At 49.5% G+C, this 26709-nt stretch overlaps 1 protein-coding gene across 4 annotated transcripts; it reads left to right on the top strand.

The window, feature by feature from the left end:
• On the top strand, positions 1-26378 carry LOC146259445 (disks large homolog 5-like). 4 transcript variants are annotated; one of them, XM_084670357.1, is made up of 34 exons: positions 1-713; positions 4550-4618; positions 5232-5385; positions 5744-5887; positions 6786-6969; positions 9462-9718; positions 10081-10393; positions 10565-10795; positions 12417-12601; positions 12826-12951; positions 13288-13420; positions 13512-13639; positions 13735-13910; positions 14083-14186; positions 14575-14667; positions 15099-16097; positions 16182-16308; positions 16414-16558; positions 16898-17019; positions 17146-17232; positions 17364-17529; positions 17816-17893; positions 19024-19186; positions 19339-19472; positions 19573-19809; positions 19978-20158; positions 20251-20399; positions 20703-20873; positions 21094-21287; positions 22487-22630; positions 22889-23016; positions 23225-23334; positions 24202-24311; positions 24501-26378. In XM_084670357.1, the coding sequence occupies exons 1-34, from the start codon at positions 416-418 to the stop codon at positions 24602-24604; spliced, it is 6144 nt and encodes a 2047-aa protein (XP_084526483.1). In that variant the 5' UTR covers positions 1-415; the 3' UTR covers positions 24605-26378. The 4 variants fall into 4 exon arrangements, with proteins under 4 accessions (XP_084526483.1, XP_084526482.1, XP_084526485.1 ...); XM_084670356.1 differs by having other exon boundaries at positions 5217-5385; XM_084670359.1 differs by lacking the exon at positions 17816-17893 and having other exon boundaries at positions 5217-5385; positions 16414-16522; positions 16838-17019.
• The last annotated feature ends 331 nt before the right edge of the window (positions 26379-26709 follow it).

The raw sequence follows: 26709 nt of genomic DNA, 5'->3' as shown, positions 1-26709 counted from the left end.
TACAGCTGCTGCGCTACGGATCCATGGCGGAGTTCGCAGTTCTGGAGACGGGATCTTAAACAGTTTTAACTTTTAAGCATGAGGGAAGAAAAACTTGAGATTGGAAAACCTTATTTTCTAAGGGAATGCAGTGAGGATCCCTTTCGACATATGCCGAAACATTTTCGAAAAAGACGAAGTGCTGAACCTTGAGCACTCTGGGAAAATGCATTGCTCTTTCTTAGTGCAGTCAACAGCCTCGGGCAACAAATATGGCTACTTGTGTCTCTTGCAATTTGGGTTGAAAAGCGACTCAACTTGGCTATGCACTACGTTTTCGGGGACACTGAACTCTTTTAAGTGACCATCCATTAGTAGTTGTAGTTTTGGGGTCTTGACGTGGTCATACAACGGGTCTTGTGCGAAGCGAATTGAGATGGAGTCGAAGCACAAAGAGTTGTTAGATAAATGCTACCAGAACTTACTAGAGTCAATAACAGAGGCAGACAAAGTTGTAGATGCGTTGGCCAAATCTGGCACCCTTAGTCAATCGGAGCACTACGAACTGGGTCATAACTGTACGTCCAACTCTGAAAAAGTGGACCGTCTTTTGAAGATGCTGATAAGTAAAGAGAGGGATCATTTCCAAGATCTTTGTACGGCCCTGGAAAAGACTCACCCTCACCTGAATTCTCCTCTACTATTGAACATTGTACCAGTGGACCCACTATCTGGTAAGAAAGCAATTTAAATGAATTATATAATTAATGATCTTAAATGGAAATAATTAATTGATTACGGCGAGCATAATAAGCATGCTCCAGAAAATACCTTTCATTAGGCTACTAGCAGATGTAAAGCGAATGAATCAAGTTGTCATGACATCAGTACCCATGTATGGCTTCGTATTCAGATATAAATTGTGGTCAGTATGAAGTAAGTGTTCCGCACATAAACAGTAGGGTGAAAGAATCTGACAGCATGGCAACACGAGGGACAGAACTTTCCTTTGGGCAAGATAATACCGAGGGAGCAGTGACATCATGTGACTTAATACTACCCCTTATGCACTCTCACTGCTATGTTTGTTTCCTCTCCTCTCGCTAAAGGCACAGTGGGCTAGCTGTTGGGGCGGGTATTTAATGGAATTAAATGGCCGAAACGATCAATGTTGTTATAGTAGGGGGAGCCATGCTTTTACTGGAAAGGGGAAGGATCAATAACTCACAATGTGTTAAATACTTGTCAATGTCAAATGAAGAGGCTACAACTTCAGGCTATGCAGTAGGGTGCTGTAGCACAGTAAAACATATGGGAGGCTAGTTGGTTTAGGTAAAATACACGAAAGTTGGACCAGTTCTGAGAATTTGTTGTAAACATAGGCAACATGGCCTCATAGCAGGCAACTCTTGGTGAGAGGATAATGTCTGGGAACAAGGTTACTGTAATGAATGGATTTGAGCACGCAGTTTTCCATAGAAAAGGTAAATCAAAGATATCCTCTATCCAACCCTGATTAATATAGAGGTCTATGAAAGGCATGCTTTCTTCTTCACTGAACAATTTTTCAGAGAGTGAAATACATCTTGATGCTTCAACTATAATATGTCTCTGACCCTTTTTATATAAGCTACAAAATGTCACAGAGCATGGCTGTTCACAGATTGTTTCCGAAGAGAATATTACGACTTGAATGAGTTGGACTGCACCAAGTGAGCAGGTCATAGTAAAATGTACAGAACAGGAAATAACAAGTTGGTGATATGGGGAAGATAATGTCATGACAAAGGTACAATTAAAACTACTGTAATTGCAGTGGCTATTGAGCTGTGCTATTTTGCCTAAAAACTCTTTTGTAGCTGGAATTTTTAAAACCAAGATGGCAAAATGGTGCGAAAGGTACAACCTCCAGTATTTATTTTGGCATTTATTTACTCTTCCCTGACTTGCTTGCTTTCAGATTCTGATTTGGGTGTGTATTATTGGGCATTTATTATAGGGTGTGCTGGATAATTTAACGTGGATGTAATTCTTTGTGTTCATCTTAGCGCATCTGCCCATTTTTTAGAGACTCATGAAATTAGCCTACATTTTCCTCACTGCGAAATGTGAAAGCAGGGGAACATATTCCTGTAGTCGTTATTACGATGCTAATGTATTCATTGCCAGATTCACTGGTTGGTCTCGATTCAAGTGTTTATTAGGCTGCCACCTTTACTGGATTATAGGTTGCTGCAGTGTTTCTAACATGGGCTGCTGTGAATATTCCTAAAACTGCTACAGAATAATTACACTATATGCACAGGTTGTGGAATATTTGTGGTGTATTTGCATTTGAAAGGGATGAGTTAGCATTGTGTTTTTGTTTATGTCGAGTATTTATCAATTTTTTTTTTTTATATATAAGTGAAAGAGATATCTGTAAGTTCATTAGAAATGGTATGCTTTCCGCCACCAGCCAGTTAGTGGCCAGTCACAATGACTAGCGCCCCTGCCCAGACTGGTTCCTCCAGTGCACTAAAGCAGGGCCAGTTCCGGGACAACAGTGGCTTGTTGCTGTCCACCAACATGCCAAATCAGCAGCTTCTGCTGGATTTTCAGAGGACTCCAAGGTGAACCTTGACCCCGGAGGGTGTATCTCTCCAGATCTTCCTGGTAAGAAGGGCCAGATGTGGAGGGAGTGAACCCATCTGAGCTGTGACTATCACTTGTCTATGAGAGGGTGTGTAAGCACTGCCCTATTAAGAGTTTGGTCTTTATTCAGACTTTGGTGCGAGAGAAATGCATCCCAGTTGAAATGTGCATCATAAGACGTACCAAACATTCTGCTAAATGTAGATGGAGTTATATATGATCTATTTTTTACGTTGGGGTGTTTAGTACCCTGTGGGTCTTGTATGGTGAATAAACAGAGAGGCTCTCCCATAACTCTGGCTCCAGGGCCTGCCAGCTGTAAGCTTCTGACTGCAGAATGTCCCTAGTGATTCCTGAGGAGAACTAAATGACTTGGAAGCATATAGTGATGGCTCTCTCATAGCATGCTTACCCTGGTTTTCTGCCTCACTTGAAATATCTTTGAGTCATGCAGAGTGGAACTTCGTTGAGGTTTTTGGATAGGCTTGTTGCGTGTTTAATAGTGTTTTCCTAATACCAACTGTTGGGGCTATTTTTGCCACAATGTCTTAACTCTGGTATAAATGTTTGAATAACAAACCATATGTACCCAACAACAACCATTTGTTTTGCCCTGCAGTTTGCATTGATGCAGCATTGACCAATAGCTTGCGATCACTCTTGGCCATTAACACCCATTGGCATGCCGGGTCAGTTCACCTGAACATCGGTTTTTGAACGATTTACTGTCGACGCAATGTAGTCGCCCCTCATAAGATACGAACAATCCCCGTGCTGAGCTTCCGTGAAGTCAGGGTCACATGACTTCCAAGAATCAGAAAGTGAGTGAGCAATTCCACAATGAACCTTGACCATTGTGACACTCTTTCCCCAAACAGAGTCATGGGAAACTTAAGCTAGGAGGAACAAAGACTGCTTGAGCCAGGGGATGACTCTGCTGCTGAGGCACATCACTCTTTCTTTCAGTCCTCAGCTGGGAGAAAGAGGGGCGAGACATGTAAGCCGGCCCTCTCTCCAGTTTTAATCAAACCAGTCTCCCTCAGCTAGTGGGAGCGTTGCCACAGAGGGATTGATTTAGTGGGCTGGGATGTGGGTAAATAGAATCGTTTGTCACGCTTCTTCTTTTACTTGAGTTGTAGACCTTACATCAGAGGTAAAAGTTGCTGACATAACTGTTCTATCAGCTGTTCCTCCCGAAGCCAAGTTGGGAGGTTAATGAATGTGCGGAGGCTTCGAACGGGAGGAGTGGTTATGGATGTTTGTGGTTTTTAGATGACAGAGACATTTGCTTAATGTAGCCAGTAGTGGTTGGATTCTCACTGCACAATTCTAGAACCCAACGTGAGAAGGAGGCCATCAAGTTCACTTAATGTAATTGGATCAAATGGGGGAAGCGCTTCTGGACCACAAACCCAAACCACCTCCAAAATAGGCTGTATTTTTATAACGTTCAAAGAAATCTGGTTTCATATAGATACAGTAAGCTCATAACCCAAAGTTTTTTTTTTTTTTCTACCCCTGAGGTAAATTCTGAATCACCAAAGGGAAAGTCCCTGCATTGACTGAAGAGAGGGGATTGTTCTCCTGTGTGTCAGAGGAGATGAAAGGAGCAGCTCTGAGCCTCTGTGAGGCCTTCTGTTCACCAGCCCTTGTTTAGCCTGCCTCATAGGGCTTTCTGTCCCTGTGATAATTAGCCATACTCTTCTGACCCACAGGCTGTCATCTGAAGTTTAGTTCTCAAACTAATCTGTGCAACAACCCACTAAACCCAACCATGAAGACACCGAGACACACACCATGTTTTGTCGAATTATATTTAGAGTGCCACTTACTGTATGTTAGTTATGGAACGCCTCAAGCAAATGTTCAGTGTTTAGCAGTCTAATGTTCTCTTGCTAGAAACTGACATAAATGTTTGTTTGTTTTTCCTTCTCAGGTTCCACTTACAGCGTCTTGTCCACAATGCCGTCTGACTCTGAAAGTAGCAGCTCTCTCAGCAGTTTAGGTGAGGCTGGGGCTCGTGGTGAGAGCATGGGCTCATCCCCTCCAGGATGAAGCTGAATACATTTACTGCTGTCTGCTCCCGGTCCTCTGTGTGGGCCGTACATCTTCCTGTCTCCATATTTCTGCTGTTACTTCATTTTTTTCTCTGTCAGTGTTTAGACTCAGAGCACATGCAAGTGATTACGCAGATGTGAAAGGATTTAGCCCCCCCCGAGCAGGAATCTATTGTTACCCTTGGAGGTGGGTGGGTGGGGGGGGGGCGGCACGGTGGCCCAGAAAAAAAAACATTGCAGCTACAGTCTTGAACTGATGATTCATGGAGCCTCTTTGCTACACTGTTTCGATGTGTAGAATGAAAAAAGTATTGATTCAGCATCCCAGGACTTACAATGCACTGTCAACATTATTTTTATTTATTTCTTTTCTTTTCTCTTTCATTCTCATTTAGAGTCCATTCTGTCAGGCATTGTTCTGGTTTAAAGCAATTAAGTACTACAGTGGACAGGTGCAATTGATCAACTTTCCCTCGAGTGTTTCTGTACCGACCTCAAAGTCCGTAGCGAAACCGTTAGCCATCAGTGACATGCTAACACCCGCAGGTACGCCCGGCCAAGCCTCGTCCCCGCCACCCGCCAGCGCGGAGAAGCATCAGCCGAGCGAGCGGATGGAGACGGTGTTGTTCCAGCTGAGGCAGGTGACCCGGGAGAGGGATGAGCTGCGTAAGACGCTGGCTCTCTCCTCTCCAGGAACCACGTTCGACGACTGCAGGTAACTCTGTCCTCTCACCCACGCAGGGACACCTTAATGCTGACAAAATGAAACATTTATTCCCAGACAATGTTCCAGGCAAGTCAATGTTTCTCAGGGATGGAGGGAGCGGCTCTCGGCAACTGAGGTTGCCACACCTTGTTAAAATAAACTCCAGAGCCTGAGAGCTCACTGTGCTGTAGTCTAGTCAGATAAGTAACACTCTGTACAACAAGAGCTTTTGCGAACATGCAGTTTTAATGAAGCTATTCTCTTCATACGCTTCAAACCCATAAGCAGATAAGTGCACAGTATTCGGCCGGTTCAGTTCGATCTTTCCGTGTGGCATCGATGTTGACACAGGCACTCTGCCACACAGGCCCCACTCCAAAACGAGTCATGACTACGAGCGTCTGAAGCTGCAGTGCATGAAGGCCATGGCAGACCTGCAGGCCCTGCAGAACCAGCACAGCAGCACGCTGAAGAGATGCGAGGAGACCGTGAAGAAAGCCGACTTCTACCAGTAAGTGGTACCTTGCCAACCTTGAGGCTCTCGGGGCCCATCAATATTTCAGCGCTGAGCCCATTTGCGGGTGCGTTCTTCCCTCGCATTTACCCCACAGGGGATTTAACCTGGCTTTGCCCCTCACAAAGGCGGCAGATTGCAGACAACAGATTTTTATAAGTTTTTAAGAGGGGTCAACCCTTGGTTCAATTCCACCCCCCCCCCCCCCCAAATAGGTTTAAAGGCTCAGCTATGCCTTTTAAACTTTGAATTTTAACAGCTATCTTTCCAAATCAAAGCAAACCTTGGTCTTTTGGCATTAAGGCTGTATATTGTCTTTTGTTTGGGATTTAATCACTTCAGTGTCGGCCTCGTCCGAAAGTTTTGTGCCTGTGCTTCTTGCACCACGATCGTGCGGGCAATAGCGCACAGCATCTGTGGCATCAGGATAATACTTCAAATCGGGAATTTGTTACTCTGAGGAATAATCTGTTCAGACTGGTCCTGTTCCATTTGTCTGATTTAATGGTGGCATACTGTCTTCCATAGTGTGGGGAACCAACAGCTGGCTGCAATGCATTCACACAGATGAGGGATTATCCCAGTATTTAAGCTTGTGTCTCCAGACCCATGTTTGTTCAACAGTAAAAGTCTTTGTCTATCTACGACAGGTCTTGGCTATTTGGAGCGCGACCTCCTGTCTAGGCAATAGACCTTTCTCTCTTAAAATCCTGGAAATGCGTAATCCCCAGTACTCTGTTTTCCATTTACTGAATAATATACAGGGGATCTTGTTATAGACCTGTCCCTCAGAAGTCAACTGAACACACTTATGGCTGAACACTGCTGTTGGTGCTTAAGCTCACCAAACCAAGTGCATGGGTTGAGACGCCCCCTCTGACGTTGTGGTTTGCAGCACCCTCCACAGCCGCCTGATGAGCGAGCAGGCCCAGGTGAAGGAGGAGCTGGAGGCGGCTCGACAGGACAACAGCCAGCTGGCGAGGGAGCACAACCACCTGAAGCAGGGCTGTGAGGAGCTCCGCAGGCTGCACGAGGAGGGCCAGAGAGAGGTGGCAGACATGAGGCTGCTGCACCAGCAGGTACGGAGGAGGAGGAGGAGGAGGAGGAGGAGGAGGAGGAGGGGGAGGGGGAGGGAGAGGGAGAGGGAGGGAGGGAGGGAGGAGAAGAGGAAGGAGGAGGAGAAGGAGGGGGAGGAGGGAGGAGGAGGACGGAGGGGGAGGGAGGAGGGAGGGAAGTGGCCGACATGAGGCTGTTGCACCAACAGGTACGGAGGAGGAGGGAAGGAGGGAGAAGGGAGCAGGGAGGTGGGAGCAGGGAGGTGGAGAGGAAGGAGGGTGAGATGGGGGAGCAGGATGGGGGAGGAGGGCAGGGCCTCACCCACACCCTGCACACACCACACCCTCCCAGGGGAGAGGCTTAGGCCCCTGAACCACCAGTCATCCCCCATCTCCACCACATCACATACGCACTTCATTCAAATCTGGGGATCAATTAAGATTACGGATTAAGGCTTCATTAAGTAATTAAAGTATAGGTCTAATCAGTGTGGCAGTAGTCCTAGCTGGCCCGTAACAGGCTGGAGTGATATCTGGCCCCCTGTCAGGTCCCTGCGGGGGAGGAGGACGATTAATGGGCTGATTTGTGGTGATTAAAAGGTGTGAAGGAATGGGTGATTCTGAAATTCCCTTGTTTCGGCAATAAAAAAAAATTGTCAGTTCGTCCTCATTTCTGATGGTTTGTGACCCACACAGTCCCAGTTGTATTGTAACATTTATCCCAGATTTCACATTAATTTGCCCACACACACACCCATGAGTTCACAGAGTAATAAAGTAATAAGAATAAACCGAGCACAGAAGTCAGACAAGCTTGTTTCGCCATGTCACGTATCTGAAATTCCTTTCAATTAAGACGGACGACATTGCCAGTAAAACCGTTTCAGACTTATTTCTGTCCTTGTCGCAGGCCAGCCAATTGGCCAGATCATTAAATGTGTGTCATACCTAACATGGGCATGGGGAATGTCTACTGATCAGACCAGGCCAGGGAAAGGGCCTCATTGTTTACTTACAGGCAATCTGTTAGCTCATGGCATCATTAGGTCAACTAGCATGGAGCTACATCTACATCCAGATTCAAATGACCCTGATGTCATTTCAAATTAGGCCATCTCTGTGAATAATGTCAAAGTTGCTCGGAGCAGATGGCTTGACGTAGGGCAGCTATGACTGACATGCAAGGAGCTTGTGAATGGCAGAATACACGCCATGGAGCCTGTTTTGCATCCTGATCACTGCTGAATACTTGAGTCCTACAGAGGGATTATAAATGGACTGCGTGAGATTTGATTTGGAGCAGTTGAGTTACTTCATTTAGCCTTCAGCCTCGACCTCGCTTAGCTACATAGCTTGAGAGCAATTTGACTGATAGAGGAACTGACTACTCACACGTAGGAACCCCACCAGAAAGACTTAACAATCCGACAGAGATTGACAAGCGTAGCAGACGTTCACGCTGGGGAGGGCAGTGACAAGTGCACGACAACTTGATGATTGGAAACGGGTGTGTTTGGAGCTAGCTGTACCGCACGCACAGTGAGGCAGGAGGCAGGGAACACCCCAGAGAGGCAGGGAACACCCCAGAGAGGCAGGGAACACCCCAGAGAGGCAGGGAACACCCCAGAGAGGCAGGGAACACCCCAGAGAGGCAGGGAACACCCCAGAGAGGCAGGGAACACCCCAGAGAGGCAGGGGGGTAGGGAACAACCCAGAGAGGCAGGGGGGTAGGGAACAACCCAGAGAGGCAGGGAACACCCCAGAGAGGCAGGGAGGCAGGGAGGCAGGGAAGCAGGGGACACCCCAGAGAGGCAGGGAGGCAGGGAGGCAGGGAACACCCCAGAGAGGCAGGGAGGCAGGGAGGCAGGGAACACCCCAGAGAGGCAAGGAGGCAGGGAACACCCCAGAGAGGCAGGGAGGCAGGGAAAACCCCAGGGAGGCAGGGAGGCAGGGAGGCAGGGAGGCAGGGAACACCCCAGGGGGGCAGGGAACACCCCAGAGAGGCAGGGAGGCAGGGAGGCAGGGAACACCCCAGAGAGGCAGGGAGGCAGGGGACACCCCAGGGAGGCAGGGAGGCAGGGGACACCCCAGGGAGGCAGGGGACACCCCAGGGAGGCAGGGAGGCAGGGGACACCCCAGGGAGGCAGGGAGGCAGGGAACACCCCAGGGGGGCAGGGAACACCTTAGAGAAACACCAGAGTCCCGATCAGGGCTGTGTCAGATTTGTTTCCTGCTTTGATCTAGTGTGCTGAGAGACTCGCCTTTTTAAAACGTGGCACAGTCGGCGCAGCTAGTTTTGGCGCTTCACCTACCGCAGTTTTTGGATATGATAAAGTCATCAGTAGTCTTTATCTGTGTAGCATCTTTACTGTAATATGGGGAGGATCTATATGGGGAGGATCTATACAAGTGTGCAGACTATACACAACCCAGACAGTTAGCCTTCCCTCAAAAGCCAAATTCCCGGAAGTACTGGAGAGAAACCTGCCCCCGCCCCTCTCTGTCTCCACCCCCAGGTGATGAGGGAGGGGGCGTCGGAGATCCTCAACAAGCTGTACGACACGGCCATGGACAAGCTGGAGGGCCTGAAGAGGGACTACGAGGCGCTGAGGAAGAGGTACAACGAGAAGACGGCCCAGCACAACGCGGACCTGAGCCGGCTGGAGCAGGCTGCTGAGGAGAAGCACCTGCTGCAGAAGCAGGCTGACGCCCTGATGAAGCAGAGAGACGCCGCCGTGCACTACCAGCAGCAGTACTCGTCCTCCATGAGGAGGTACACACACACACACACGGCATCCTCTCTGATGTCCTAGCTTCCCAGGATGGGGGGGGGGGGTGTATTGAAGCAAATAAGAGGTGAATTCAAAACCAACAAATTTGGTTTCAATGTCTTGAGTATTCAATGCCTTTTGAAAATGACGTCACTGATTTGCTTCCGTGGGGCGAGCTGTATTTAAAGGTGATACAGTAAAAGAAACTGCCCCAGCTGCCCCGAAGGGATGCAAACACGACTCAGAATCTCCGCAGAAATAGCACCCTCTCTAGGTTCATTTGAGATTGTGACTGTCTTGATTTGGCTGACCTTGACTCCCCCCCCGGTCCTCCCCCCCGGTCCTCCCCCGGTCCCCCCTCCAGGTTCGACGGCGCCCAACAGGAGGTGTCCAAGGTGTCGGCGCAGAACAAGGAGCTGCAGCGGGAGATGGAGCGGCTGCAGGCGGACGCCACGCGCCTCAAGACCCAGCAGCTGAAGGCGGCCAAGGACTGCGACAAGTACAAGGAGGAGCGGGACTCTGTTTTCAACGAGTACCGGCTCATCATGAGCGAGAGGGACCAGGTGATCAAGGAGGTGGACAAGCTGACCACGGGGCTGGAGGTGGCCGAGGCCAAGCTGAAGAACACGTCGTCGGAGAGGCGCGTGGCCAGCGAGGAGCTGGAGGCCCTGCGACAGGTAGGGGCCCCTGGGGAGCGCAGGGTGGAACCACCGTGGTCATAGCATTGAAAAATGTTCGGTATGGTTTTAGGCTTGCAGGTTTTTTTTGTACATTTATTTTTGCTCTTGATTCATTGTAACATGTTTTGAGGTTGCTGAGTTTGAGGTGTGTGTGTGTGCGCCCTGAAGGAGCTGGGATCGGCGCTTGTGGACAGGGACCGAGCCATCTGTGAGAAGAACGAGCTGTTGGAGAAGTTCTGCCACGAGGTGAAGGACAAGGCAGAGGCCCAGAAGGAGCTGAGCCAGGCCTGCAAGGACATGGAGACGGTCCGCGAGGAGAGAGACGTCGCCCGCAAGGAGAGGACCGAGGCCATCATCCAGAGAGACCAGCTCCTTCGAGAGTACTACCAGGCCAGACAGGTGAGGCTTCAGTGCGTGTGTCTGTGAGCAGACTTCTGCTGGATTTGATTTGTTTACTTCTCATAATGCATAGTTATTACAATGCATCCTTTTTGTAGACCTTCCGGAAGACCCACAATTCTCATTGCTCTCAGAATGTTCATTACACAAGGGAATTTTTTTAATGCTGAATTTATATACATGCAAGTCAGGAGATTCCTACATTAGGAAATTACCAGCAATTAAAAGAAGTGAAAAGCTTTTTCTGACTTTGACACACAGACCCTCGGTCTGCTGCAGTACAAAGCACTTCACTGTCCCCAGCCACGTAAAAAAGAAAATTGGAAAGGAACTGATTTACAGTGGTCTGGCCGTAAAGTAACTCAAAGCCCTCACAGTCTCTCTGCCTCGCAGTCCTCTCTGCCTCACAGTCCCCTCTGCCTCGCAGTCTTCTCTGCCTCGCAGTCCTCTCTGCCTCGCAGTCCTCTCTGCCTCGCAGTCCCCTCTGCCTCGCAGTCCCCTCTGCCTCGCAGTCCCCTCTGCCTCGCAGTCCCCTCTGCCTCGCAGTCCCCTCTGCCTCGCAGTCCCCTCTGCCTCGCAGTCCCCTCTGCCTCGCAGTCCCCTCTGCCTCGCAGTCCCCTCTGCCTCGCAGTCCCCTCTGCCTCGCAGTCCCCTCTGCCTCGCAGTCCCCTCTGCCTCGCAGTCCCCTCTGCCTCGCAGTCCCCTCTGCCTCACAGTCCCCTCTGCCTCAGTCCTCTTAAACTCTCCAAGCCCCAAACACTGCCACACTGCTCAAAACCAGCGTTGTCTATTTTTAAAACGGTGCCTTTTCTTCCCGTCTCGGCAGTTAAGCCCCCAGAGTCCTCAGTGAGTGGCACCTGCTTGGCAGGACCGGAGTGGCACTGCAGCTGGAGTCTAATCCACAGCGCTCCAATCTGTGTCCCTTTTCACAGCCCAACCCCTGTAATCCATGACATTTCCCTTCCCGAAATACCTGACCTCACCCTCATTACCCCTCGACTTTTGATTGGGTGCGAAGCGATGTTGACGTTGATGAAGCAGATGTTGTGTTTTGTTTTTGTCTTGTATTTATGTTTCCCTGCTGTTTTGTGTTTCTTTTTCTGCTCACCCTGATGGGGAGCAGGCTGTACGGGTAAGCACTTGGTGTTTCACTGTTTACAATGTGTGTTTTGGAAAGTGAAACACTAAATGTGTTTCACTGTTTACAATGTGTGTTTACAATGTGTTTTGGAAAGTGAAACACTAAATGTGTTTCACTGTTTACAATGTGTGTTTACCATGTGTTTTGGAAAGTGAAACAATCAATCTGTTTGATGGATAATTGATCCAAAGCATTACTTTGTAGCTCTTTAACATATCCGTAGGGTAACACATTACAGATATACCACAGAAACCAATCCTGATTTTGATTTTCACAGCATCTTTGAACTCTCCACGATTCATTCCTTCGTTGAATCTACACAGTCCTGATCGTGAACAGAGCAACACAGGTGTTAGGATTGCACTGCTAGATTTTCTTTTTTGCGCCGTGAAACAAGCTCATAAGTTATAGCTTTTATTGACTAAACTGACCCGTAGACGTGATGAATGTGATTGGAATCCCTGTTCTGTCCTCCTCCAGAAACAGGACTCAGCCACCGTGGACATGGAGCGGGCCAGCAAGGAGATCGACATGCTGAGGAAGCAGTACGAGACCATCGCCCAGGAGCTGAAGGAGGCCTCACAGGAGGCCGAGGTGGCCAAGTGCAGGCGGGACTGGGCCTTCCAGGAGAGGGACAAGATCGTGGCTGAGAGGGAGAGCATACGGTACTCACACACACACGCACACACACACACTATTATGTGGGAGTTAATTAAGCAGCTATCCAGCCCTTAATGACCAAATGTAAATTTAGATAGGGATACACAGGACAGATTTCTGTTTGCAGTTCTTGACAGTTCTTACTACAGGGTTGACAAGCGTGTGAAGACATGGAAACAAGAACATGTGTGTGTGTGTGTGTGTGTGTGTGTGTGTGTGTGTGTGTCAGGACGCTGTGTGACAACCTGAGGCGGGAGAGGGACCGAGCTGTGAGTGATCTGGCAGACGCTCTGAGAAACTTGGACGACACGAGGAAACAGAAGAATGAATCCTTGCGGGAGCTGAAGGAGCTGAAGTGAGTCATCTCTTCAAACCCTCCATCCTCCCCTACTGAAGCAGGCCTTCTCCAACTATTTTTAGCATGGCAAATTGAATCCCATTACTTCCTGTTTACAGTTGTGAGAGTCTAGGAAGCGGTCTCCTGGCTGTGTGGTCTGGTGCTGGGCTTTAAGCACCAACTAGTGGAGAACCAGACACTACTGAAGCACATCCTTATTCATGATCCCAGAGCTTTTAATGGTGTTGAAATAGAACAGTGCACGTTCTTTGGAAGGTTGTAAACCAAAGCATCGACGTGTGTGATGTCACAGAGCTCAAATGTGAATGCCCACTTTTCAATTCTTCTCCACAGAGAGAAGATGGAGGACCAGTTGGAGAGGGAAGCTAGGTTTCGTCAGTTGATGGCCCACAATTCCCACGACTCGGCCATCGACACCGACTCTCTGGAGTGGGAGACCGAAGTGGTTGAGTTTGAAAAGGACAGGGTACGTCAACCCTACCTCCGACTCTGTCCTGCAGCTCAGTGGACAGCTCACCCTCTGTTGTAGCCAGTCACAGGTCATGCTCTTGTTACAGGAGGACATGGATTTAAAGGCCCTGGGGTTTGACGTCGCAGAGGGACTTAATGACCCGTATTTACCTGGAGACTGTGGGATATACGTGAGCAAGGTGGACAAAGGCAGCATCGCTGAAGGAAGATTAAGGTAACTAGGAGTTGCCCTCCCCAATGCTTTTGAGATATCGATGCTGTTCCTGAACGCACGCCACAGCTGTGGATTTACGTCCGCCGTCTCCACAGAGTAAACGATTGGCTGCTGAAGATTAACGACGTGGACCTGACCAATAAGGACAGGAGGCAGGTGATCAGGGCTGTGCTGATTGGAGAGGGGGTGATCAATATGGTGGTCCGCAGGAGGAAGTCACTGGGCGGAAGATTAATCACCAACGTACAGCTGAATCTTACAGGTCACAAAGGTCAGTCTGTCAACACAGAAAGAAATGGAGGCTTCCACTGCCTTAATGAGAACTGAAAAGGAGACAGTGACCAACCGTGCTTGATTATCTCTGGATCTTTCTCCATGTATTTCACTCTCTTGCTCCTTCTCCCCTTTCCCCCTCACCCTCCCCCTCCCCCTCACCCCCCCAGACAATGGTATTGGTCTGGAGAGTGGAGTATTTGTGGCTGGAGTTGCCTCAGGCAGTCCGGCTGCCAAGGATGATTCCCTCACAGTTGGTGATCGAGTCATTGCTGTAAGTATAAAAGGCATAAAAAAAAAGAAAGTGTTTTCCATCCGTAATCCAGACAAACATTCCTGTGTGAACACATATGCAGTACTGTATGACATCAGTGTTAAATTGTCACGTGTCGCTACTGCCCTCTGGTGTTGATGGGGAAGCATTGAGATTTTCTTGTGCCAAATAACTTTGTGTGAAAACCTTCCACTGTTATTCTACTTCATCGTATATACCAATTACATTTTATAACTCATTTAGGAATCCTAACATTTTTTCTTTGCGTAGGTGTCATATTTACTAATAGTATTTAACAACAATCCTCTGACAATCAACTAACCTGAAAGCCCAACTCCCCAAATGCACGTTCTCTATATGAAGTGCTGACTTTGTTTTGGCTCCACAGATAAATGGAATTGCGCTGGATAACAAGTCTCTGACAGACTGTGAAGCCTTGCTGAGGAGCTGCAGGGACTCTCTGAGTGTCTCTCTCCTGAAGGTGAAGATCTCATCTCCTTGGTTCAAACACCGCCTCCAGCTGATGGTTCCCGGAGCAGGGGAACCGAAATGTGATTTACAAGCAATTTTGAAGAGGATACTAGTAATAGAACTGGTTTGGTGACAACGATTACCAGGAATCCGTGTCTGTAGATAAACCTCCCCTAAAAAGGCTTGTTTTTTTATTCTTCAGGGGAGCTTTCTAGACACGTACAAAAGCCAAGGTTCAGTGGAAATGTTCCAACAGTGGTAATTGGACAGGGTAGAATTCATATGAATCTGGGTACTGTAAACTTGCCCCAGAATATTTAGTTTACTAATTTCATGTTGACTCCAGGTGTGTAAGGGTAACAGTCATGTCCCTGTTCGTTTATTTATATATATATATATATATATATATATATATATATGTTTTTAATTTCCTTCCCCCAGATTCTTCCACAGAGCTGCTCCGGCCAGAGTCTGTTTGAGAACCTGAGGGACTCTGAGAGGAACTCCAACTGCCGACTCCACGCCGGAGAGCTCCACCTCAGGAACTGCCGAAACTCCAAGCACAACAGCTCCACCCAGACGGACATCTACAGTCCGTACGCAGGAGGGGAGGGCGCGGGGGCACACAAAGAGAGGGCCGACGTGTTAGACGGGGCCTCCCTCTGCCAGAACAAGCCCTTCTCCGGCAGCTCCCTCCACTCTCGCTCTCTGTCCCACCGCGGGGGTCCCCAGCTCAGCCCCGGGCCCCTCACTCCCTCCAGTGCCCACCAGGAGTTCTGCTACAGGAGACCCGAGCACCACAGACGGCCCCTCACCTTCAGCCCTGTGGCCTCTGACTGCCTCACCCTCCATCCCCCCCAGGCCAGCGTAGCCCTCCCAGAGAGGTCGAGTGGTGGCACCTGGCCCAAAGTCATGGAGGGCTCCTCCCTGCCCGAATGCACCCAGCTCTCTATCTACAAGAAGCCCAAACAGAGGAAATCTATCTTTGACGCCGACACCTTCAAAAGGCCCGAGGCGCCCCCCAAGCTGGACTTCCTATCGTTGACCCAGCTGCCCAGACACTCCCCTCAGAGCTCCCGTTGTGACGCGCTGCAGGCCCCGCCCACCCCACCTGCCAGGAGCGACTCGTTCCGGTTCAAACACCGTCAGCAGAACAGCTCCGCCTCCGACTCCACCGTCACCACGGGCACCCCTCCGGCCACGCCCGGCCAGGCCCCCGGACCCCCGCAGGAGGCCGCCCTGGAGGGGAGAGGAGAGGCAGGGAAGCACGCCTACTACATGGACACCCCTGGAGAGAGCATGCCCACTTCCAGGAAGTCATGTGACGAGGAAGTGAGCAAGCAGAGGTCGGAGGTGCACAGCAGGAAGAGATACCGGCCAAAGTCGGCCCCGGCGCTGCGCCGAAACATGACCCCCCTGCACCTCCCCATCCCCATCCAGGTAACAGGAGAGGTTCAACTGTTCACCCAAATGAAGTGATCATATCACGCGTGGATAAGCAAATGTCTGTTTTTCTGCCAACAGATCCAGAACTTCTCCAACGACGAGCAGTCGCCCGAGCCTGTGGACCTGGTCCGCTTCTCTCCGCTGCGCTCGCACCGCTACAGCATGCCCTTCGTCCCGCCCAGCTACAGCAGCACTTTGGCCGCCCGTACGCCCTTCGCCGCTACCGCATCACACACCAATACACACCAATAAAAATTTACCGTAATCCAGTAGCGTTTCAGACATCTTGTGACTGTGTGGCGTGTTCCAGACCCCCCTCAGCGAGGCCTGGCTCCCTGCCCCGCGGTGACCGCTGTGATGAGGAACCCGGTGTACACCGCCTGGAGCCACGAGATCAACCCCAACACCTGCCCCCCCGCGCCCAGCCCCAGCTGCCTCCCTGCCCCCCTCCCCAGGTGCTGCCCCCGGGGCTAACAGGAAGTTACCCCCCCCTGCTGAGACAGGAGCCGTGCACACGAGACGCGTCATCCTAGATTCCAAGTCATGTTCAAACTCACACGGTCATAGCTAAATCCTCGCCATACCTCAGTCACTTTAGTGTTATGCCAAGCCTTTTGTGCTGAAAGTCATCATTGATCTCGTCGAGGGAAAAGTGTTTTGCTTAGTCAAGTAGATCCACTGGACAGTGTGCATGTTAGTCAGTGCTGTGTCTGTTGTGTTGTCAGTTCATGTAGTGTTTGGCCTGTTTGTCTCCAGTACGTTCATTCTGATTGGACTTGGTTTGTCCCGCCCAGCCCGCAGCACCAGTGCCGTCTAAGTCTGGACCTCAGTCACAAGCGCTCGGGTGATGTAATGGAGTCGTCTCAGACCCAGGCCCCACACAGCACCAACTCCCTGCCCTCCAGCGCCCGACTGGGTCAGTGCCATGCGCCTGCGCTCTCGGACAGACCTTTTTTCTTTCTGCCGAATGTCTTCTAAAGCTCGTTAACAGCTGCCCACTGGGTAATATCACACATCTCTACTTCATCTGGGGTCGTTACAGGTTCCTCAAGTCATTTACAATTCCGGACAGAGCGCATCAAAATCCCCCCAAACAGATACCCACGCTCCACAGCCAGCTCTGATCGAGGTACTCCATATTTATGGATCTAAAATGTTTCTTCACTAAGTTTTGACAGCATCGCAGAGTCATTGGTGTTCAGTTCACTCACTGGACCTCCCTCTCCTCCTCTTCCTCCTCCTCCTCCTCCTCCTCCACAGGCTCCCTGTCCCACTCAGAGTGCAGCAGCCCCACTCCCCCCACGTCGCCCGTCAACCTGGACCCAGGCTCCTCCTCCTTCGCCAGCAGCCCGTCGCAGAGCTCCGCCTCCACGCAGCCCAGGATATCAGTCAGCCCCGCCCCTGCGGGGGACAGGAGGAAAGACAGGTAGCCCGTCCCCCTCAGGGTCATCGCCATGGCTACCTCCCTGTCGTCTGGTTTGTCCAGCCGGCGGGCTGTCTCGATGCTCCCTGCTCTGGAGCTGATGGCTGGAGGGTTGTTAACATCCTCCCCCACAGCTTCGTCCTTCCTGGGGCAACCCCAGACATCAGTCAGTCCAGCCTCCTCCCTCTCTCACCCTGGCAGCTCTTGAATATTACCTGCCACCTCTCCTCTCTGTGTGTTTATCATCCTTTCCTTTTCTTTTTTCTCCTTCCTTCTCTTCTTTCTTCAGGAAACTCTGTCTTAACAGATCTTATATCAGACTCCCTCTGGCAGTTAAACCCTGGTTCTGCTCCTTAAGGAGCCTGAGGTTGGTGTTGCTGTAAAGGTGCTGCTGCTCTATACATACTGCTCTATAGGTGATGCTGCTCTATACATACTGCTCTATACATACTGCTCTAAAGGTGCTGCTGCTCTATACATACTGCTCTATAGATGCTGCTGCTCTATACATACTGCTCTATAGATGCTGCACGTTACATACTGCTCTATAGGTGATCCTGCTCTATACATACTGCTCTATAGATGCTGCTGCTCTATACATGCTGCTCTATAGATGATGCTGCTCTATACATACTGCTCTATAGATGATGCTGCTCTATACATGCTGCTCTATACATACTGCTCTATAAATGCTGCTGCTCTATACATACTGCTCTATAGTTGATGCTGTTCTATACATACTGCTCTATAGGTGCTGCTCTATACATACTGCTCTATAGATGCTGCTGCTCTATACATACTGCTCTATAGTTCATGCTGCTCTATACATACTGCTCTATAGGAGCTGCTCTATAGGAGCTGCTCTATAGATGATGCTGCTCTATACATACTGCTCTATAGGAGCTGCTCTATACATACTGCTCTATAGGAGCTGCTCTATACATACTGCTCTACATCCTTCATCCAGGATGTGCCTCTGTGGATCATTTACCCTGATGAAGGAGCTTGCCTTTGTACAGAAATTCATCATCCATCCACACGGAATTGACCGACTTGAAGATGAATGCCTTTGAATTTTGGATGAATGCATGAGTTTGAACACAAAGTGGAATCTTTGATGTGTTTTGCATGCTCTGCTAATTTCCCCGTGCTGAGATCTTCAGACTGAATACAGGGAAACGATAAATGCTGAAAACGTCCTGGTTTAAAGAGTCTCCGTCCAATGCTAACCCCACAGCGTTTAAGTCGGCTGTAACCATGTGAGGCTTTCTGCTTCATCCGGCCTTGACTCTGGACAGCCAATAGAAATGTTAACCTTCTAGATTGTTTAGTACTTTTGATTATGACTTCATCACATTTCAAACAGATATTTGTGGATGAAGGTTCTCCCTAGCCAGTACCTGGTTGGGCAATGTCTTCCTGGGAATGCCGTCTTTCTTCCTGCGAGGCGCTCCGCTAGCGACCGCGACTCAGCGTGCTTGTGCTTCTGCCTGGCAGGCCGTACCTAGAGGAACCGCGCAACGTGACGGTCCAGAAGGGGGCGGAGCCTCTGGGCATCTCCATCGTGAGCGGGGAGAGCGGGGGCGTGTTCGTGTCCAAGGTGACGTCTGGCAGCATCGCGCACCAGGCCAGGCTGGAGTACGGAGACCAGCTCCTGGAGGTAGCGACTGCTCTCAGGGCTGCACACACACACACACACACGCACGCACACCCCTTAGGATCAGCATTCAGTTTTTCAATATCTCAGTCAAGTAGAACAGAGTTTTACTTGACTTGTTTTCTTTCTGTCTGTCTCTCTGTCTCCTTCTTCAGTTTAACGGCATCAACCTGCGTAACGCTAACGAGCAGCAGGCGCGCCTGGTCATTGGGCAGCAATGCGACACCATCACCATCCTGGCACAGTATAACCCTCACATGTTCCAGCTGGGTGTCCCCTCCCGCTGCAGGTACGCCTGGCCAGCCGGAACACCGCGGGACGTAGAGCGCCTCTCTCCCCTGGGCGGATCTGACCGTGTTGTCTCTGTCTGGCTTGTCTCTCCCCCTCAGCTCGCGCATGGAGTCCATCAGCAGCCAGGCCACGCCCCAGGCCACGCCCCAGGCCACGCCCCAGGCCACGCCCCAGGCCACGCCCCAGGCCACGCCCCAGGCCACGCCCCAGGCCAGCGGCGCCTCCACCCCGGACAACCACTCCACCATCGACACCCTGAGCGAGCAGGACGAGGGCACCATGACCCCGCCCTCCAGACAGACCACCCCCGCCACCAGCCCCCGCAGCTCCCTCAGGTGAGACGGGGTCATCCGGGGTCACAAACACTCCCCTCGTATCCAACACGATCCTCACGCAAGCTTTCCCCTGAGGGTCTGAGACAGCATAGTGGATTGATAGATGTAGTGGTGAACAGTACCCTGGAGGCTGACCTAGCTGCTCCTCCCTCCCTCCCTCCCTCCCAGGCTGTCTGCTGGTGCGCGGAGGGCCCAGGAGGTGCGGCTGGTGAGGCTGAAGAGGGCCGGGGTGGAGCTGGGGGTCCAGATCTGCGGAGGGAACCTGTATGGAGTGTATGTGGAGAGCCTGGATGACGACAGCCCGGCCAAGTGTCCCGGCGGCCTGCTTCCCGGGGATCTGATCCTGGAGGTACCACGTCCACACGCGCTCTGTTCACTCCATGTGACTGCTATGGACTACCCCTCATGTTTTGCTTTGTCTGTGCCGTTTGCATGCTTCAGTACAACGGTGTCAACATGAAGAACAAGACTGCTGAGGAGGCCTATCTGGAGATGCTGAAACCCGCTGACACCAGCACGTTCAGGGTCCAGCACTGCCTGGATGAGCTCGCCATGCTGAAAGACTCACCCGGAGATGGGTTCTTCATGAGGTAGCCGACGCTAAAGATATGAAGTTTTGTCACTTATTTTGATTTCTCATCGAGTTCACTTGTTGGATGGGTCGAGCTTGGTTTACATTTAGGCATTTAGCAGACGCTATTATCCAGAGCGACTTACAGTAAGTACAGGGATATTCCCCCGGAGGCAACTAGGGTGAAGCTCCTTGCCCAGGGACACAACGTCATTTGGCACGGCCGGGAATCGAACTGCCGGGAATTGAACCTTCAGATGATTTGCCCGATTCCCTAACCGCTCAGCCACCTGACTCCCTCCCTCGTTTGGTGTGCCTGCAGAGCGCTGTATGACCGTGTGTCAGAGGGAGAGGGGGAGCTGAGCTTCAAGAAGGATGACATCCTGTACATCGAGGACACGTTACCCAGGGGGAACTTTGGCTACTGGATGGCCTGGCAGCTAGACGAGAGCTCACGCAAGCTGGAGCGAGGGCAGATTCCCAGCAAATACATGTGAGTGAAATGACACCCCACTGTGTCCATCGTACGACAGAATAACTCAACTGAAGCCAGTTTGAAAGTCCACCAAAGGGCTTTCAAAGTCTTAACGATGCCACCAACTATCATATCGATCAGATGAGCCATATTTTTTATTTTTATTTTTTTATAATTATTATTGGTTGATGGGTGAAGTTGCATTCCTTTTTCCGTTCACCTTTACCTGCCTCCCCAGGGTTGACCAGGAGTTCTACCGGCGGCACAGCATGCCCGACATGAAGGACGACAACAACAGCAAGAGCATGTCGGCGGCGGCGCGGCGCTCCTTCTTCAGGAGGAAACAGAAACACAAACGAAGCAGCTCCAAAGATGGGAAGGACCTGCTGACTCTGGACGCCATCAGCACCGACTCCCTGCCCATCATGGACGGTGAACCACTGCCTCTCTCTCTGACTGTGTGAACCACTGCCTCTCTCTCTGGCTGTGTGAACCACTGCCTCTCTCTCTGACTGTGTGAACCACTGCCTCTCTCTCTCTGACTGTGTGAACCACTGCCTCTCTCTCTGACTGTGTGAACCACTGCCTCTCTCTCTGACTGTGTGAACCACTGCCTCTCTCTCTGACTGTGTGAACCACTGCCTCTCTCTCTGACTGTGTGAACCACTGCCTCTCTCTCTGACTGTGTGAACCACTGCCTCTCTCTCTGACTGTGTGAACCACTGCCTCTCTCTCTGGCTGTGTGAACCACTGCCTCTCTTTCTCTGGCTGTGTGAACCACTGCCTCTCTTTCTCTGACTGTGTGAACCACTGCCTCTCTTTCTCTGACTGTGTGAACCACTGCCTCTCTCTCTGGCTGTGTGAACCACTGCCTCTCTTTCTCTGGCTGTGTGAACCACTGCCTCTCTTTCTCTGACTGTGTGAACCACTGCCTCTCTCTCTGACTGTGTGAACCACTGCCTCTCTTTCTCTGGCTGTGTGAACCACTGCCTCTCTCTCTCTGACTGTGTGAACCACTGCCTCTCTCTCTCTGACTGTGTGAACCACTGCCTCTCTCTTTGGCTGTGTGAACCACTGCCTCTCTCTCTGGCTGTGTGAACCACTGCCTCTCTCTCTGGCTGTGTGAACCACTGCCTCTCTTTCTCTGGCTGTGTGAACCACTGCCTCTCTCTCTGGCTGTGTGAACCACTGCCTCTCTCTCTGACTGTGTGAACCACTGCCTCTCTCTCTGGCTGTGTGAACCACTGCCTCTCTCTCTGACTGTGTGAACCACTGCCTCTCTCTCTCTGACTGTGTGAACCACTGCCTCTCTCTCTGACTGTGTGAACCACTGCCTCTCTCTCTGACTGTGTGAACCACTGCCTCTCTCTCTGACTGTGTGAACCACTGCCTCTCTGTCTGACTGTGTGAACCACTGCCTCTCTCTTTGGCTGTGTGGCCCAGATGTCACCCGACCCGTCTCGTTTACAATTCCAATACTTTTAACAGTATTGCAAAGCTGAATTACATCTCATCCAGCTACATATTCGGAACGTCTATTTTCCAAAGTGCCGTGACGGCTGTTGAGTGAATGGGCTCCATTGTAACAGTGACTCTTCTGTCGACCCGGGTTGAACTGTGTGTGTTTTCAGACGGCGTGAGTCTGGCCTACCAGAAGGTGCAGAAGGTGGAGTGCTCCTCCCCCAGACCCGTGCTGGTCCTGGGGCCGCTGGTCGAGGCCAGCAAGGACATGCTGGTGACGGAGGCTCCTGACAGGTTCTGTCGCTGTCTGCCCGGTGAGCTGCCGTACCGTTTAACCAAGTAACCATGGTAACCAAGTAACCATGGTTGCTTCCAACCCCTCACAACGACCCTGAGTCGTCAGGGTGCATCTTGACTGCCCCCAAAACTCCCTACGTAGCTGATTCACTCACAGTGGGGGAGGGGGGGGGGGGGTGGGCGGAGAGATACAGTCACGAGAATAGGGCTTCCTCCGGTAGGATTTGTGGGTCATTTCCTGTTGTAACGTGGCATGCTTGCCTGTGTCGTGTCAGAGGTGATGAAGGCGTCTCAGCAGGCCATCGAGCGAGGCGTAAAGGACTGCGTGTTCATCGACTATAAACGAAGGAGCGGCCATTTTGACGTGACAACGGTCGCGTCGATTAAGGAGATCACAGAGAGGGTGTGTCATTATATCCTTTATTTATTTACATCTTTTTTTTTTTTGTTTGGTTGTATTTGAGTAAGCCCAGTAGTCACGTACGTCCTGTGCTTGGTGTGTATAGCTCTCGTGCACGCAGAGGGAAGAGTGTTTGTTAACAGCTATGTGCCACCTCCCATTTCTCATACCAACGACCCAACGACTCTTTCCTTTCTCATTTCTCTCATAGGACTGTCACTGTTTACTTGACATCGCTCCTCACGCCATCGAACGGCTTCACAGCGTTCATATCTACCCAATCGTCATTTTCATTCGCTACAAAAATGCCAAGCAGATAAAGTGAGTAGCCGTGCATTTTTATCAAGATGTTTGGTTGGTTGTACTTCACTTTTGCAAGGAAATAGATTGAAGATTGAGTGCTCAAGCTATTTTTTCCACATTCCATCTGCCTTTGCAACCAGCGTCAGACGATAGGAGACATCCTGTTTAACATTAATTTATTTCTGTCATTAAGTTCCCTCATTAATTCAACATTATAGAAGTGACCTGCAGTTGATTATTGCTGGTTCCTATCAAACGTACATCGAAAATGAATTAATCTGATTACAATTACATCAGTCAAGCAGTCTAGTCGACACCCCTCCATCAACCGGCCTCCGTTGCGATGGGATGATTGTGATTTGCTGAAGATCCCGGGGCATTTTCATTTGTGATCTCAGGAAAGATTAAGCCTGCTAAACCCACAGTGGTCTAGTATACTCGTGGACGCGCACCCAGAGACAGGCAAACTGAGTGCAGTCTGATTGATGCTAAGCCCTCTCAGTCATCAGCGGAGTGCCAGCTGTTCCATGCAAGCGTGGTGAGGCAGCCCACCGCCCTCAGCTCTGTGGTGTGAGCGTCTGAACACACACACCACACACACACACGCTGTGGCACTGAAAGAGAACCAAGCCCCTGTATCTGAATGACATCATCAACTAAGCACAATGCATGGACTTTGTATTTGAGTGAGATTGAGGGCGAGTAGTTTGGAGTAGGTGAACACTAGAGCCAGTCACTACTCCATTAATGCACTCAAGTGCCTTTTTTTCCAGATATTCCTGTTGTTTCAGTGGTCAAAGGGGATCTCTGTCAAGCCTCAATGAATCGCAGTATTGGTTATTATGGGATGTCCATAAACTGTTCCCTGTCTCCGTCTCCCCTCAGAGAGCAGAAGGATCCTCAGTTCTTGCGGGATAAAGTCACACAGAAACATTCCAAGGAGCAGTTTGAGATTGCTCAGAAGATGGAGCAGGAGTTTAGCAAGTTCTTCACAGGTGTGTTTCAATATCCAGTGCTTTTCACAAGCTCCAGAGACCTACTACGCAGCTGTATCTTACCTCACCCACAACCAGGATGTGGAGGGTGTGACCAATGTCGCCATGACTAAAATGAGGAGCTAGATAGCTTTTGACACAGAGGTTACCAGCTCTCTCTGATCTGCTTAATCTTAATCTTAAACCCAGGTATCGTCCAAGGAGGGAGCTTGGCCTACATTTGCACTCAGATCATGACGATCGTCGATCAGGAACAGAGTAAAGTCCTGTGGATTCCAGATGGAAGTTTGTAGAGACCCTCCGCACCTCTATCACCAATCACCCTTAGGAATGGTCTCAATATGTAATAATGTTCTCATATCGTTACGTGTTCAAGGTGGGCCAGATGGTCGACAATAGACAGTTTCAACACTACACTTCTTGTACAAGGTCACGATGGTAGCACTGATGGTTTTCACGATGCGTCACGGAGGTCATCCGCTCCTCAACAGTGAGGCTGTACTTCAGATCTTTTGTTTACACTAGTATTTAATGTAATGCTTACTTGAATGTGTTTGCACCATTACTCACAGCACTCCTTAGCTTCCTTATGACCTGTGGACCACTGTTCGTCTCTCTATGGTATTCCCCCCCCCCCCCCCCCCCCCCCCCGTCGTTTATTTATCTAACCAAATCAAAGATGTTGGTTATGAACTCTTTTTTTATATATAATAAATGTAGCAGTTTGGTTAATAGAAATGATTTGTTTTATTTACTTCTGTTTGTCGTATGATAAATAAATATATATACCTATTTATAGAAACAATTTTGGGCAGATTTGCATGATTCTTTTTTTTTTTAAAGTTGATAAAAACTTTTTGGCAGTTTATAAATAATGCCCAGATAATGTTAAGGATTACACTATCAGTCTTCAGTACAATGTGTGTGTGCCATGTCAGTCTGGATGTTGTTGATTAACACAAAGAAACCGTTTCAAAGTATGCTAGTGATATTCCCAACATTTCATTTATTTTGCCTTATGGGCCTCCTCCCTTGAGAAGGATTATTGAAAGGGATCTTTTGTTGCTTGCGTCTTTATTGTAGAAAATGTACTGTCGATATGAGATAATTATGAAGTACTTTTAAGTATTTGAGCATTGATGTCTGCACAAATATTCGGGTTTATTGATAACGTTTCATCTTCTAATGCTGGTTAAAGGTGGGCTAGGAGTTTTTGCTTCCAACTATTTGTATCAAAGGAAATGGAGAAATAAATACAGTGAATCGTGAAAGGGATACTTTTTTTTCTTGTGTTATTCTGTGAGGTAGACTTGGGGCCTACTTGATTTGTTTTTTCATTTTGATGGCGCTTCTGATTTCAGGGAACTAAACAGCACGGGAGAGCAGACCGGTCACGCGCATGGCGCTTGGAAGTAGGCAAGCTGGACAAGCATTAGGCAAGTTTGGTAAAACGGACACTTTATTAATTTCAAGTCAAATGTAGTTTGTTGCTGGGTGATTAGTCAGTAGACATTTGTCTGTAGGAAGAAAGGATACGGGGAAATGGGTGGGCGTCTACACTTGACCCCGGATTTTCAATTTGTTATTACATTTTGTGTCCACTAAGAGGAGTCGCTCACCGCAGCACTGTAGTTGAGAGTTGATTTTAGTTCTTTGGCTATATTTCCCTTTCAAGCTACCACGCTGTAGGAAACGCGTTACCCACCTTTCCGAGAAGGCAGCGGATTGTCTGCTTGAGCTGTTAGGTTACTTTTATTAATAGGCATTGTGTATTTGACGCACAGTTTCAAGATCATTTCAAAAAGTATGTTCCAAACTCTTGATAATGTGTAAAATAAACGACCGTGGAGCTAGGTGGAAACAGGGCCAATGTGGTCGCCTACACCTGGTGATCCAAGCAAACCCTTTGTTAGTTGTTTGTGTCTGTAACAGGTGTCCTGGTTCAGTTGGCAGTGTTCCAGTTTACAACAAATGTAGCCACAAATAGAATGACGGTTCAAAAATGATTAGGACCACAAAACTATGCCATTATAATGGACAGCACCTAAATAAAACTATTTGATTTAACTCAATGTGTCGACTCTGAACGTCTTTTAGGCCTATATTTAAACCTGACTTGTGTACATTTGTTCTTTGTGAATAGGCACGTTATCGATATCATCAGAAGAACTTAACGACCCCTCCAGAAACGGGTGACATCTGCGCTGTCCATAGTCCATTGTGCGTACGTAGCCTAAAACGTTTGACATTACCTTGACTGCCTCTTAAAAAAATATTCGTCACTACAATTATTAAAGTTTTAATAAACTACTAAAATCCTATAAATCAAGTGTATAGTGTTATCGATATGAATCGGATGCATCTACAATCGTTGATGTAAAAAGGAATATCTGTGGGC

This window comes from Hypomesus nipponensis, chromosome 13 (assembly GCF_054491055.1).
Source record: "Hypomesus nipponensis isolate SF chromosome 13, ASM5449105v1, whole genome shotgun sequence".
NCBI classification, from domain to species: Eukaryota; Metazoa; Chordata; class Actinopteri; order Osmeriformes; family Osmeridae; genus Hypomesus; species Hypomesus nipponensis.
The sequence above is the reverse complement of the archived record's forward strand: the minus strand, read 5'-3'. Positions and strand labels throughout refer to the sequence as shown.